General features: G+C 34.8%; 1 protein-coding gene across 5 annotated transcripts in view; it reads right to left on the minus strand.

Moving 5' to 3' along the window:
* The window catches only part of Cdh18 (cadherin 18), a 1,064,923-nt gene that overhangs the window by 25,625 nt on the left and 1,024,206 nt on the right, over window positions 1-15,092 (minus strand). For all 5 annotated transcript variants that reach the window (XM_060380420.1, XM_060380419.1, XM_060380418.1 and 2 more), the window contains 2 exons: window positions 9,341-9,462; window positions 1,038-1,155 (listed from right to left, as the gene is read on the minus strand). In XM_060380420.1, coding sequence (XP_060236403.1) covers window positions 1,038-1,155; window positions 9,341-9,462 — 240 coding nt within the window. The remainder of the gene's footprint in view (window positions 1-1,037; window positions 1,156-9,340; window positions 9,463-15,092) is intronic.

Consider the following 15,092-nt stretch of genomic DNA (forward strand, 5'->3'; position numbering starts at 1 on the left):
AGAAAACTCATTAGACTTTTCTGGCAAACTACTACATTAGCGTGGAAATTAAAAGAAAATATCGCTGCTGAACTTTGATAATATCATCACACTTTTTCATATAAATATTTATTTTAATTAAGTACACAGAATATATTCACACTTTACTTTGCTACGGACCTTGCTTTTTCCATTTTGTCTAAAATTAATCATTTGCTCCAAGTATGTAGAGAAAGGATTACAGGCTCCCTATAAGACTGATCTACTGTCACCCACCAGGATTCTATGCCAAGTCGTAAATCCTAGACCGCACTGTATTCAAATAATCATCACAAATATCTGGAGGAAACATTGGTGCTAATTAGAAAATTACATCTACTAATTACATTAGTAGTCCCCACAAATAGCAGCAAGAGCCTCGTAGAGTGAGGACCTTGAAGAATCAATAAACAGAGCATCTAAATGTTACGTTTTCCAAAGTTGATAACTTTGCTGTTAATAACTGTCATTTTCTCCATAAACGACTGAAGATTAAACAAAAATAATTTAAAAATTATCTTACAATTACACATATTTTCTGTTCATGTTTTAAACAATATGTCCAATAACAAGAAGGAATGGGATTTGTGCAGCGCTTCTTGATAGATTTACTAATACAAGATGGTCCCAAACATTGTATCTGATTTCATGGCTCTCTCTGGGAAATAATTTTCTCTTTTTCTAATTTAAAAATATTTTGCCTTCTAGCAATTGCAGTGGCAATCATAAACATGTTTGTCAGCTAATATTTCTCTTCAAATTTGCCCGAGAGCATACTACATGTGCATTTCTTGTTTAAAGGAATGCTTCATAGTAAATTGAATGACTTATTTGTACATATGGCTCAATTTTAAATACAAGATATTCACAGATCATAACACATTAACATCACATTGAGCTTAAATGCCAATCTGCAAGCTGTTCACGGGCACAGAAGAATAAGGCAAAACTAATCATGTCTGTACCCTCTCGAGTCAAAGCAGAAAACACAGAGCTTAAGAAAGCATGCTGATGGTCACCTTCATTGTCCTTAAGTGTGAAGTTTGGGTTCGTGGGCAGGCGTTCATCAAGAAAAAAATTAAATCTTGGTCCATTGGCAAAGTCATCTTTATCAGTGGCAGTGATGGTGTGAATAACCTAAGGAAAAGACACACACAACAGTAAGTCTGATTTGTTTATTCCCTGGACTGTAATATACTGTAAATTTAATTGTTGCTATTAACAGATTTTTAAAGATCTATTTTCCAACTCATGTGTTTAGAGTTAAACACATCAAAGAACCAATTAACTTGCTTTCTATCCAATCTATTTTAGGAAAAGACTTTTACTTTAATTTATAAATACCACACTTTATTTTACATCATGGTACAAACATCTTAAGTTTATCGTCTTTGTGAACCACAGTAGCTTTAGGCTTAGTTCCTTTGTTACTGCCAATACTTTGGGGGTAATTGGTCATTACATTTTTGAAAAACTGAAAAAAAAAAAGAAATTATTTTGTATAACTAAAACATTCCACTGAACAGTGTTGCTACGTGTTGACCTCTGTCCATTAATGTAAAAACAATGGAGCACCCCAATTTAAGTATTCAAGAGAAGCAAGAAATAACAATGCAGGCCCTCAATTTCATATGAGAGAAGACTGAGTTCTGTGAATTGTGATATGCCAGGTTCTACAACAGCGGTGCAGGCTACAACCAAACTCCCAGTGACTTGCTGATGCAATTTGTCCTCTGTGCTGGCTCAGACACAGGGGTCTGGATCTCTATTATTGCATATTCAGGGACAAGGTAAGGTAAAGTACATGGAAAGAAAAAAGAATTTTGGTGACAAATGAGAGAATACAAATTCTAATTACTCTAAGCAGTATTACCTTAAAAGTAAACCTACGAACAAACAAAAATGTGTTTCCTAATTAAAAGGTAGTGACTTAAACATTTACCTTATCCACATCTATTTTTTTTAAATACAGAAGAGAACACTAAAATAACTTCTATTGATGAAGCAGATTATGCAAAATGGAAAAATAAAATACACTCTTATAATATCAAATAACAATATGTTTTAAAGAGAAAAATACATTTAAAGAAAAATAGCACTCCAACCAAAGACCATGCATGCAGATAACCTAGAACTCCTGCACAGATGTAGCCCATGGAAGCTCAGTCTCCAAGTGGGTGTCATAGTAAGGGGAACAGAGGTTGTCTCTGACATGAATTCAGTGGATGGCTCTTTGATCATCCCTCCCTGATAGGGGAGCATCCTTACCAGGCCACAGAGGAAGACAATGCAGCCAGTCCTGATTAGACCCTGATAAGCTAGGGTCAGAGGGAAGGGGAGGATGACCTATCAGTGGCCTGGGGGAGGGGCAAGGGAGGAGAAGAGGGAGAAGGGCAGGATTGGGAAGGAATGAGAGAGGAGGCTACAGCACGGATAGGGATACAGAGTGAATAAATTGTAATAAATAAATAAATAGAAAAAAAGAATAATATTGTGAAAAAATCTAAATCCTTCTCTATGTACGGAGACCATTGGTAACAAAGAAAAAGCAAAAGCAGAGAGAGAGAGAGAGAGAGAGAGAGAGAGAGAGAGAGAGAGAGAACCAAAACAACAACAGCATGCCCTTGTGTCCTGAGATAAGGATAGTGTATACAGTATTGAAGTGGCAGATACTCAGGCCTCAGTTCCCACCTCTGCCATCAACCAACCTCTGAGACTGCAGTGAGACCCCATCACTCTGTCCCCATTCCCCATCTGTAGAGAGAGAAATCTATTGTGCTTTCCTAACTTATTTCCCTCTGGAGTATTTAGAGCTGAAAGTTCATCCTGTTGTTTTCCACTTCTGTTTTATGCACAACTGCTTCTCCACATGGATCTTTTCTTCCCTTTTGTCTTTTGACTCCTAGTAGACAAATGTGCTGATCGAGAATCAAAAGCAATCTAAGCATTTTTTCCCTCAAATGTGCAAAAGCTCCAAATAGAGTTTAAACTGTTTTGTCAACAGAGCAATATACTTGCATTCTCTACACATCAATTCTGAATTTAATATTAGTGAATATCAGGACTGACTTTCAAATTTGTTCAGTGTATTCTCACACATACACTTACTTGTACCTACATCGACAAACATGCAAAAAACATTTTTATCATATTTTCAAAACTGAATGGTGTTCATTTATTATGATTCTTAATTTTAAATTCTACTTTCAGTGCCATATTCAATAACAGTATGATTTATTTGCAAATTGCTTCTTAACTCAGAAAGTTGTAAGGATTTTTAAGGAATAATTCATCAAGACCAATTCAGTATTTCATCTTAAGTTCGTAGGAAGTAATATATATTTACTACTCATTTCAAAACAAACTTATGAGTTTAACGTTTTCTAAATTTTCTTACAAACCTGAGCTTCTAGTGGTACCTCTGAGGTAATTAATATTGGATTGTGTCCTCTGCTGGTTTATTTTTTAAAATATTTTCTAAAACATCTTTTCCATTTTGTGCAAATAATTTCAGATTTGAATTTAATTTTTTTTTTGGTTACTTCATTTTATTCTTACATTGATGCAGCCCTGGGAACAGAACCTTGAATCTGGCCATCGGTGTGACAAGAAAGCCATCTGCTACCGAACAACATTGCCTGTTCTCTTAGCATTTTGTCTAGTGCACAACCCTCAGCTCTACCATCAATGTTGATGTGCTAAGAAACTCTTCGTACATTGTTTAAAGCAATCAGTGATTGTGTTCTATTTTATAACAATGTGAACTCACTCTTCTTAGTTGAATGAATTGTATCCAGATAGACTATAAATCTAGAACAAAACATGTTATATTTTTATACAAAGTTATATAATTAATAAAAATGTATTTCATGTGGCAGAGGCTATTTTAAGTAATCCCTGATCATTGCTTTATTTTTTAGATATGTTCTTTTTAATAGGCTGGGTTATTCTGGATTTCTGCCTTTCTATGTAAGACGGAAATGATCTGAGACTTCTGACCCTTCTACCTCCACTTCTCTGGTGAGGGATTACACGCAATTGACATCACACTGAACTAATGCTGATCAGAGAGAGGAATCAAGGTTTCCTTTATGCTAGGCAAGCTCTCTCCCAACAAAACGTTATTCTTAGCTAAGAAATTAATTTAATGTTAGCTAGCTCTGAGTTTAACTTTAATGAATAATAAAAAGGCCACAGCATATTTGATATGAATAAAAGAAAAGTTTTCATTTCAGACAGATATAAATTCCTTTAGATTCAATGTAGCTTGGGAATTGACTGTAAATTTTATGCATGGCGGACTTTCTGTGGTTTTTCAATGAAGTTATATAAAATATATTTTTCAGAAGAGTAAAGAGTATTAATTCAGAGCTATTTATGTTGGTGTTTAATTTGACCTAACTGCTATTGTACAGGTTTAGAACTTCACAAAGTGTCATTATCCACCATAGCAACATCATGGTGCATTTAGGTGCTCAGCATCTCAACATATTCAACATTATAAACAACTGTTACAAACACAAGTGTTATTCCCCTGTAAGGAAAATATATCAACAGACTGCATCAAACTTATTACAAAATTCAAAGTTTAAAGCTATTAAATTAACTCAAAGTTTAATTAAATTCAGAATTAAATTAACTCAAAGTTTAAAGCTTTGATATTTAAATCTTTGTGGAGAGATGGCTTTTAGGAGGCCTTTACTAATGGCAGAGGAGAACTTGCAAGTCCATCTCCTTTTGTTTGTGACAGCAGGTGGGATAGCTTGTGAGGGTCACACCTCTTCCTCAGGCTCCTTGTGCAAATTAACCTACTGTTCTGAGATGTTTTACTGGCTGAAAGTAACTCCTCAAAAATGGGGGGATGCAGAATGAATAAAGTGTAATTGATGAAAAATTAAAAAAAAAAGAAAACTACACAGCAAAAGCAGATAGTTAAGAAATAAAAAAAAAAAAGATACAACTTCTTTTTCCATACTTAAGCAGTAGCCTAGAAAATAAATTGTGATCACTATAATTAGATCAAAAAAATAAAATAAAGCAGTCAGAAGGCTGGAGGCAGAGGAGGAGGTAGACTTGAGACTTGCTGCTTGCTGCAGCAGCCTGCCTTTGCTGTGGCCTAGTCTGGACCTTTAAAAAGTTTCCTGTGTGCTGTGTGTTTATTTTATTAATTTTAATCCTCACTCCCGACTCAAGAACTGTTCAACTCTGCTGGCTGGCTCCGGCACAACTCTGGGATAGAACTTGTGGAATTCCACCAGAAATACTATCAGCACGTGTTCCCAAATGCAACAGACAAAACAAAAAGAGACATGTTTCTTCTGTTAGGGTCAATCACAGAGATCAAAAGTGTCACTGTTAATTTGTTTGAATAGATTAAAAACTATACTTAAAGTAATTTTTTTCTCCCAAATGTTAAAATCACTTTGGTAACAGAGTTGAAAACATGGTAAGCATAAAAAAATCCCCATGAAATGATGCAGCTGGAGACAATCCCATTAAGTGAATTAAGTCTGTTTCAAAAAGACAAATACTACATGCTTTCTCATTTTGAGAATTACACTATTAAAATTTCTTTAAAAGTAGCTTTATATATTGAGAATTTTATTTATATTATATCACTCCCTCACCCAATTCTTCCTGAGTTCCAGGTTTTAAATAGATGTAAATAAGTAAATATACTGAGTTAACAATCAAATGGAAGCTACATAGGGGTATTAAGGAAACTAATAAGAAAGACACACACACACACACACACAGGTTGTTATCAGCAACTGTAAGGTTAACTAAAACATATTTAATACATGTGGGAAAATGACCTTCTGAAGGAATTAAATGATAGAAATTGATATAAACCCCCCCAAAAAAACCATCATAAACCACTAGCCGACTCTCAGAGCAGACACAGGAGAGATGTCTCCAATATATTGACAAAGTGAACTTGAACAGACACAACAGGAAACAGCGGATCTGGATCATAATTCCAGCAAGATCAATTCTCAGGAAGAACGGCATGAGCTCATACACTTATTACCATTGATTGTCATTTCTTCTCACTTGTGTCAGTATATAAATCTGGCTATGAGCATGCATGTATGGGCTGCACTCTTAAAAGAGAATGGGCTATATTCCTGAACTTCTAAAGGAGTTCATAACCTAAAAAGTACTTATTAATATTTTTAAAATATATACATCTACACAGGTGTTTGGAATGGTGGCATATGTCCTTTTTATCTGGAGGTAGAGACAGGAGGATCTCTGTGAGTTCCAGGCCAGAGTGAATGACACAACAGGTTTCAAGCCACCCACTGCTACACAGTGAAACACTGTTTCAAAAGTAAGATAAAGGAATATATATATATATATATAGTATATTTTATACATTATATATAATTAATTATATAATATAATCTCAACTTACAGCAATGAATATTAATATATAGCAGCACATTATGTGTAATAGCATAATATACTCTAAAATATTTATAATACATAAATATAGGTAAATTTTACATGAATACATAATTATATATAATACATACAGTTAATTGTAATTGGTCTTAAAATGTCTTAGATATTCATTTATGCTAGATTTTGAAGACATTGAAGTTGTCTGCCTATTTTACATCTCTGAGTAAATTAGAAAAATAAACTTTATTGTGTTGCATATTTGAGTCTTAGAGATTGAGTTTGTAAGGGATAATTGATGATAATAAGAGTCCATTCATTTCTGGGTGTTGTAGTTTTCATGTTTAGTCTTTCTTTTTTAATTATAGTCTAAGTAGACTTTTACATTGGTGCTTAGCAGATATATGAAATTGATTTAAAAGTATATGTACATAAACCAATTTGGATTCTATTCTCAGAAAAATACTGACTTCATCAAATACTTTAGATTTACCTACTTGAGTAATATGATCTTTTTCCATATTAGTTCACAGTTGTTTTCTTCATTTTGTTTATCAGCACACTATTTGTGACACCTAAATCTGTATTCAAAGTGTAGACCAACTCTATATATAACATTGAACATTAATACCAAAACCTGTTTACTGATGTTATTAAAGGATGAGTACTGTTCTAATACTTTTTTTATTCTTGTGCTATCCTTTTCTTTAATAACAGTATTGTGGATATGTTTTTGCATATTCAATTCATTTACTTAAAAAAAAAGAAGTAGGCAGTATTTCTGTGCTACCTAAGGAAAAATTAATTAATGCATCATTTCAAAATATTCTTATGGGGTCCCTGGCCTTCCATGCTATTCCATCACCACCCCCTCCCTTCTTCTTCCATGAGACTCTTTGCCTTCTGCCTAAAGTTTGGCTGTGAATCTCAGAATCTGATTTGATCCTTTGTTGGGTGAATCCCTTTGGAGGACCTCTATAGTAGACTCCCATCCTGTTTCCTCTCTTCCACCGCTTCTGATGTCTATCCTGTTTGCCATTCTGAACGAGATTTAAGCATCCTCCTACTAAATATTCTTATTAATTTCTACCTTTATCTATATAAGGAATAAGAAGGTGTAGTTATATATTCCAGATGGTAGTTTTGGAAAATAATTTTTGAGTTTCTTCAGATATTTTAGTGTGATATTATCGAGAACTTTTTTTATTGAGAATAATATAATAAAAATATTATTTTTATATATTTAAATCTTTGTCATTCAGCCATTAATAAAACTATTCAACATTTTGTGAATATTTGAAAATATGTAATAATATGATGTGAGAATATCATATTTCCCCTTACATAAGGCTGGGCAATCATAATGCTTATTTTCAACAACATGGACAAAATTATATGTGAATAGAGTATGTATTGATGAGCTGTATCCCCAGAACACCATGTGAACTGTTTATTTCTGTTGGTAGTTTTGTATAGACTTCTTTTTACATTTAAAACAATGTATATCTAAGTGTAACACTGAGCGTAACTTTGTGTACAAACTTTATAGTTATAATGAAATCTGTCTTTGTGAATCAAATGCACGATTTGATAACGTTTATTTTTTGTGATTATATATGTGTATATTATTTGTGTATACATATATTCTTATGTATGTTTCTAATTGTTTGTAATTTTCAATAATCTTTTCCAGCTAGGTTTATAATATCTGTTATATAACAGCTTATTAACATGATTTTTAGAAGAATACATTTAGGAACCAACACTAGACATACCGATCCTACAAATCCTTAACATTTCTTATTTTATCACTAAAATGTTAGTTGTGTTTAAATATACACTGATTAACTCATATTTTTAGAGTAGTACAGTTATTTTTTCATTTTATTTTAAATAATGTTGCTCTTGGATATTTTTTTGTGTAAGAACTTCTTGCATTATGTGGGATTTTCTTGGATTTATTACTGAGAAACATGTTATGGAAGTATAATTAATGGCTGTCTGCATTATATTGCTGATTTTATTATTTATTTTTAAATTGTTATCTATTTATTAATAATTACAATTTATTCACTGTCTATGGCTGTAACCCACTTCCTTGTCTCCTCCCAGTCTTACCCTCCCTCCCTCTATAGAGAAAACCATGCCCCCCCCCTAGTCCACTGATAGGAGAGGGCCTCCTCCCCTCAGTTTCTTTTTTTAATTAATTTTATATTTTTATATTAATTACATTTTATTCACTTTGTATTCCAGCTGTAACACCTTCCCAATTTCAACCTCCCTCCCTCATCTCCTCCCTGGCCCTCTCCAAGTCCACTGATAGGGGAGGTCCTCCTTCCCTTCCATCTGACCCTAGCTTATCAGGTCTCATCAGGACTACCTCCATTGTCTTCCTCTGTGGCCTGGCAAAGCTGCTCTTGGGGGAGGGGAGGTTCAAAGAGCCTGCCACTGTCTGTCCTTTCTTTACTTGCCTCATTCCATAATGTATAGAGGTTCCTCATAGTGTAAACAAAGTTACATGTACACACACACACACTCGCATACATCTTTCATAACCAACAATTCAAACTCCTCATAGATATGGTCTCTAGGCTTCATCAGGCTATAAGAGGTTACTGCTCCACACTGAATGCAGGACAATGCCTAGACCATTCAGTACAATTATATTGGCATGATGAATGGATCATACCTAAATGAGATCATTGTTCTGAATTACACTGTGATATTGGGAAAATTCATTTTCTATAATGCTCAAAAGAAATCTATTTGTACTTAAAACCTTATAAAAATTATTGTCACTGAGCATAAAAGAATGCCACTGAGGGATTTGGGCAATAATACCCAAAAATAATGGAAATAAAGCTGCTTATTTTTCTTCCCTTCAGATGGTAGAAAAAAAAAAAAAGAATTAACTTACCTGACCAGGTTTAGAATTCTCACAGACAACAATATCATATTCTCTGGCAAGTTCGGGTGGGTTGTCATTGACATCCAGAACTCTAATACCCACGGAGACATGGCTCAGCAAACTCGGATTGTCTGCAAAACACACAGCGATGTGTTTAGTATTGCAGCACACACTTTAGAGGCTTGGCTTACAATAAATCTCCTTAATGCTGTGGCTGCCTCTAGCGCTGCATGCAGCAGCAGGACTGTGGGCAAAGACAACTTCATGAAGGCTGTCTGTGTGAGAACTCATTAGCTTACAGAAAAATGAAAAATGAACATCAGGCCTTGATATGAATACCAAAATGATATTTTTTCATATCAAGGAAATTACATATTACTCAGGAACTGGAGTGGGAGAAAGTTGTCAGAATCCATTGTGAGCTGTCAGAGCCTAAGGGATGAGCAATTGGTTTTAGCAACACACAAAGAAGAGCACAGGAGCTGCTAAAAAACAAACAAACAAACAAACAAAAATCCAAATGAACAAACAAACACTGTACAATCAGTAAAATGTTCAAGCTCTAAATTGTATGTAAACTTTGAGAAAATAGTAGGGAATTTTTCTTTGTTTGTTTTTGTTATGGGGGTTGATCTAGTTTTTAATAAATGTTTAATTTCAATAAAAATTCAGCATGGAATTTTTATATAATGTTTTGGAATGTTTAATGTTACAAAAACATGTTCTAAATATTTATATAACAAATATTTTTGAAAACATTTAATGTTATCAAAACATGTTCTAAATTAGTTTTTACACTTTTCAGAAAATTTATTAACCCTAGGATGCATATTGAGGTTTCTTTTCCTAGAAACCTGAGGCTTTTTTCATGTTGCTAAGAACAATAACAGATATTCTTAAATAAATCGAAATTAGCAACATAGCAAATCATTTAGAGAACACACATAACCACTCAAAATAGAAATAGGAAATATGAAATAAAGTGCAAGATCCATGTATTCTGGAAAATATTGGTGAAAACACACCAATATTCAACATAATATATTCTTAATGATGAAAACTAACAAACATAATTAACAAAAGATAAAGGAACTTAAGAATAAATCTAATAAAGTATGTAGGAGTTCTATATCCAGAAGGTTTTATTGAATTTTATTAAAAAAGAACTAACACAATTAAGATCTCTATTATGTCTGTGGTTAAGGAGACAACAATAACATAAGCAAGAGTGTTCTTTCCAGATCGATGTATGGATTCAAAATAATTAAATACAAACCCTGAAAGCTTCTCATAAAAACTGAAATTTGATTCTTAAATTCATGAACAGAAAGGTTATTCACAATTGCAGGGGTAAAACATAGTAAAAGAGACTCAGTATATGATTTATTGAGGCTTCTGTATCATATTAAAAACAGGTAGTGTGGCAGTGTCAGGGAAAAAGGCAAGGAGAAAAGGAAAGCCAAGCAGAGGAAGACTGAGGACCCTGAATGTTCCCTGTGACAATAAAGGAAAGGAAGACAAAGGGAGGGGGGCTGCGTTGTCAAGAAAAGACTTTCAAAAAAATAAAAAACAAACAACAAAAAAAAGAAAAAAAACTTTCATTCTACTTCATGCTAATGCTTATATGTTTAACAGACTTGGTGTCCCATGTAACAATGAGAAAAAAGGAATTAATATTGATATATATTTTAATAACAAATTAATAATAATTTAGTGCTGACCAGTTTTACACTGAACCTTAAAACATATTTTGAGGAACATAAATGTATAGCCTTCAAATTTTTTAAAAACACTAGTGTGACTATGTGATTAAGAGGAATATTTTCAAAACCCAGAATATAATGTCCACGGATGTAACAGTAATGGGCTTGAACTCAGGGGATTGGAATTCCATCTAAATACTTGCCATACGTGGCAGTTTCTCAAAATACCCCTAAAGGGAGACATTTGTGTCACTGAGAAATGCAAAAACCAGCACAATACAAAAATGGATTTAGAAATTAAAAATAACATGAAAAATCCAATATTCTTAACTGTTAAATAAATGGAGGTTAGTCAAAATAAGTTACCATCCAACGCAGACTAGATTGGCATGTGATTATACTGTGGATGAAATTTATTCAAGAATAATATGACTACATTTAACTTTGGTTCTGCATTTTTGTTATAAATATACAGCAAGTTTTAATCAATTTATGGGCAGTATATTTTTATGCATACACCCTCAGACAATTAATGAAAACTTCATGAGAGAAGAATATAATTGTTGTTTGAATATAACAACAATTAGACACAAAGCATAAACTGAATCATTTTCTCAGAAATGTCAGAAAATATATCTGCATATAATAAAGTTATATAATACAGGGAAGCCCACATAATGTAAAATTAACTAAATCTTGAAGTATTGATGAGAGACCAAAAGATAAAGTAGCAGCTATCTTTAAGACCTAGAGTAGGTACAGTAAAGAAGTTAGTAATGCCCTGAGGGGAAAGCTACCTCACTGCATTCTTTCCCCACCCACTAGAGATACAGTTGCTAGGAAACTGGCCCATCCCCCTAGGGAGGGACACCAGGTCATTAATGGTCTGGGAACCTATAGTCAATCGATTCAAAATGTAACATCTTGAGCAATAGATGCTTTCCAGGCAGGAATTGCCCCTGCCTTGGGCATGCTGGGAGGGACCAGAATCTATATATCACCCAACTAACCTGGGGATGGTGCGCTCAGCTCCCACCGCTTTGGCGGTGGGGCTGTGTAGGCCCAAGCTGCAGCTTGTAATTTACAATAAAAAGACCCTCATGTGTTTTGCAAAGGAGTCGATTCCAGTAGATCTTTTGGGGGCTCGGGAACTGGGTATAGCATTGATTAGGATAGTACCCTCAGCAGTAACTCTACTTATTACTTAAAAAATTAAAGACATATTGTTTGTATGTGAGTGTGTATGTTTCTGTGAATGTGTGTGGGTGTGTGCATGTTCGCACACATGTTGCTCGAGTGTTACAGAATATGTGAGGAGGTCAGAGACTACATACAGAAGTCAGTCCTCTCTTTCCACCATGTGGACTAGGTATTTAATTCAAGTCATCAGGCTTGGCAGCAGCCACCTTTATTGGCTGAATCTTATGACTGGTTCTGTCAATGCTAATTCTTAAAAGAAGAGGTTTATTTAAAATCTATTTGTCATTATCCTCTGTAATTCAAAGCTCACACTAAATTCATTACAATAATATAAAATATATTAAATGTAATACAGCTAATAGTTTCCTACAATCTATTCATGTGATTACCAAGAATGATTACTTTACCATCTACACATAATAAAAGATAAGACAATATCTGTATACTTATTCTAAGTATATTATGTCCTACTGATAAAATAAGCATTTGATCATGCTACTTAAAGCATGACTTCTTTTTCATATATTTATTATGTAAGTCTTTTACAGGTTGGTGTCAAGCCGTTGTCCTCTTGCCAGGATGCACTGACCCTTGCCATGGAAGCTAGTTTGGCTTTGTATTTAATGTTTCTGCCATTGCCTTCCAAGCATATTAGAGACACCAGCAATGCCTGTTATTTCTTCTTCTGAGTGAGATTCAACCATCCTCCCTTGGGCCCTCTTTGGTTCTTAGCTTCTTTGGGTCTGTGGATTGTAGCATGGCTATCTTTACTTGATGGCTAATATCCACTTAAAAGTGAGTACAGACCATTCCTGTCTTTCTGGGTCTGGGTTACCACACTCAGGATGATCTTTTCTAGTTCCTTTCATGTGTATGTGAATTGCATGATGTCTTTGTTTTTAAAAGCTGAGTAGTATTCCATTGTGTAAAGGTACCATGTTGTCAAAAGCTGAGTAGTATTCCATTGTGTAAAGGTACCATGTTGTCTTGGATGGAGAGAACTTGATAGAAGATGGGGTGGATATGACGATGGGGATGGAGAGGGACATGTGGGTGGAAATCAGGGGTGGGCAGGGCAAGTTTGGGAGGAAGACTAGTAAAGAGAACAGAAATCAATATGGGGCACATCTTTGGGACAGGGTAGTCTCCTGGGTGTCTATAATGGTGACCCTTGCTAAGACTACTAGCAGCAGGGGATATGGAACTTGAAATTCCCACTTCCTGTAGACAGGTGGAACTTCCACTGGCAGAAAAGGAGCATCATCTCACCCATAAAGACATCGACCCAAAATTTGCTTTGCCTACAAGAAGTGTAGAGATAAAAATGAAGCAGAGAAAATGAGGGAATAGGCAACTAATGATTTGCCCAACTTGAGAGCCATCCTATGGAAGAGAGCCAACTCCTGCACTTAATGATACTCTGCTATGCCTGAACGCAGAAGCCTAGCAAAACAATTTTCTGAAAGGCTTCAGCCAGCAACAGATGGAAAAAGATGCAGAGATCCACAGGCAAAAAGTAGGCTGAGTCTTATGGAATAATAGGAGGAAAGACTGTAGAAGCCTGAAGAGGCAGGGCCACCACAAAAGACCTGAACCCCAGATTTTTTAATTTTCTTGAAACAGAGGGAGCCTGGGCATCCCTCTGTTCTGTAGCCACACTCTGTAGCAGCGAGCTGACCTTATGTTCCCGATGTACTCCTTTCTTATTCTCATTTCACATTTTTTTCTGGCCTAAATGATTGCCTTATAAGTACTACAGTCATTGTAGGTTGATGCAAGAATGTTTCTGAAATACTACAATAATCATTTTAAAAAATTCCAAGTTGTCACTGTTTTTTTTTTAACTGACTCATTACAAAAAATAAAAATACTGTAGTAGATAACATCATCCACCTTTGTAACAAGACCCTTTTCTGATCTTCTGTATTGCCAGCACATTCACCCTCCTCAAAATGAGCTGTCATTTCCTTCACTTCACCTTGGGGATAAGATAAATTGAAGAGCTGCTGGAGCCTTGTACTGGTTTGCAACAGTATAGAAGTTATGTATCAGATCCTCTAAGCAGATGATATCATACTTACCCAAAGACTGAGTAATCAAGGAGTGGAGTGTTAAGGCAATTTCTGTTAAGGCAATTGATTTTGCATAGCTATGCTTGGACTTCAGGTGGGGGAACCCACATGTACTGTATGCTAACATAGTCCTCAGCAGGACTATGTTGGAGAGTCATTGAACTTAGCAAAGCTCCAGTTGGACAGCTGGCTTAGGCAAGGAAGCGGCAACACTTTGTAGATCACTGCACTTAAACCAATGGTACCTCAGATTCCGATGACATATTCCAATTTGATTTCTTCAGGTACACAGAAGTTTGCAGCTTTTCTTTTCTTCCATCAGAATCTCAGTGCTGAACATTTGCTTTTATTCCTTGCGACAGTGTTTAGCTTTTTCTGAGCTTCCTCCTTGCCCCTAGAAACCTCTTTAGGCAAACATTTGCAAGTGTTTTACTTTCAACTCTGTGAAAATTCTTTGCTTTTTTCTACAGAATTGTGGCAAAGCATGAACCTTCTTTTTCTTTTCTCTACAGCCCTATGATGACCTCAGGTGTCAGGCCTTTGTGGCAAGCCTTTTACCTGGTGTGACAGTACTGTATTTATCTTAGACTTGTTTGATTAATGAAACTACCTCTGTGTTTAGAAGAGGCCCCTGTTATTTAGACTACCTCTTTTCTCCCTCACTTTCATTCTATTTAACCTTCTTTAATATCAAGATATTAAATATTATTTTAAATAATGTATTAATACTGATAATCAACATGATTTTCTGATACTTCATTGAAAATTCCTCAAGCTTTACTTTAT

The sequence above is a fragment of the Meriones unguiculatus genome, chromosome 3, assembly GCF_030254825.1.
Source record: "Meriones unguiculatus strain TT.TT164.6M chromosome 3, Bangor_MerUng_6.1, whole genome shotgun sequence".
Lineage (NCBI taxonomy): Eukaryota > Metazoa > Chordata > Mammalia > Rodentia > Muridae > Meriones > Meriones unguiculatus.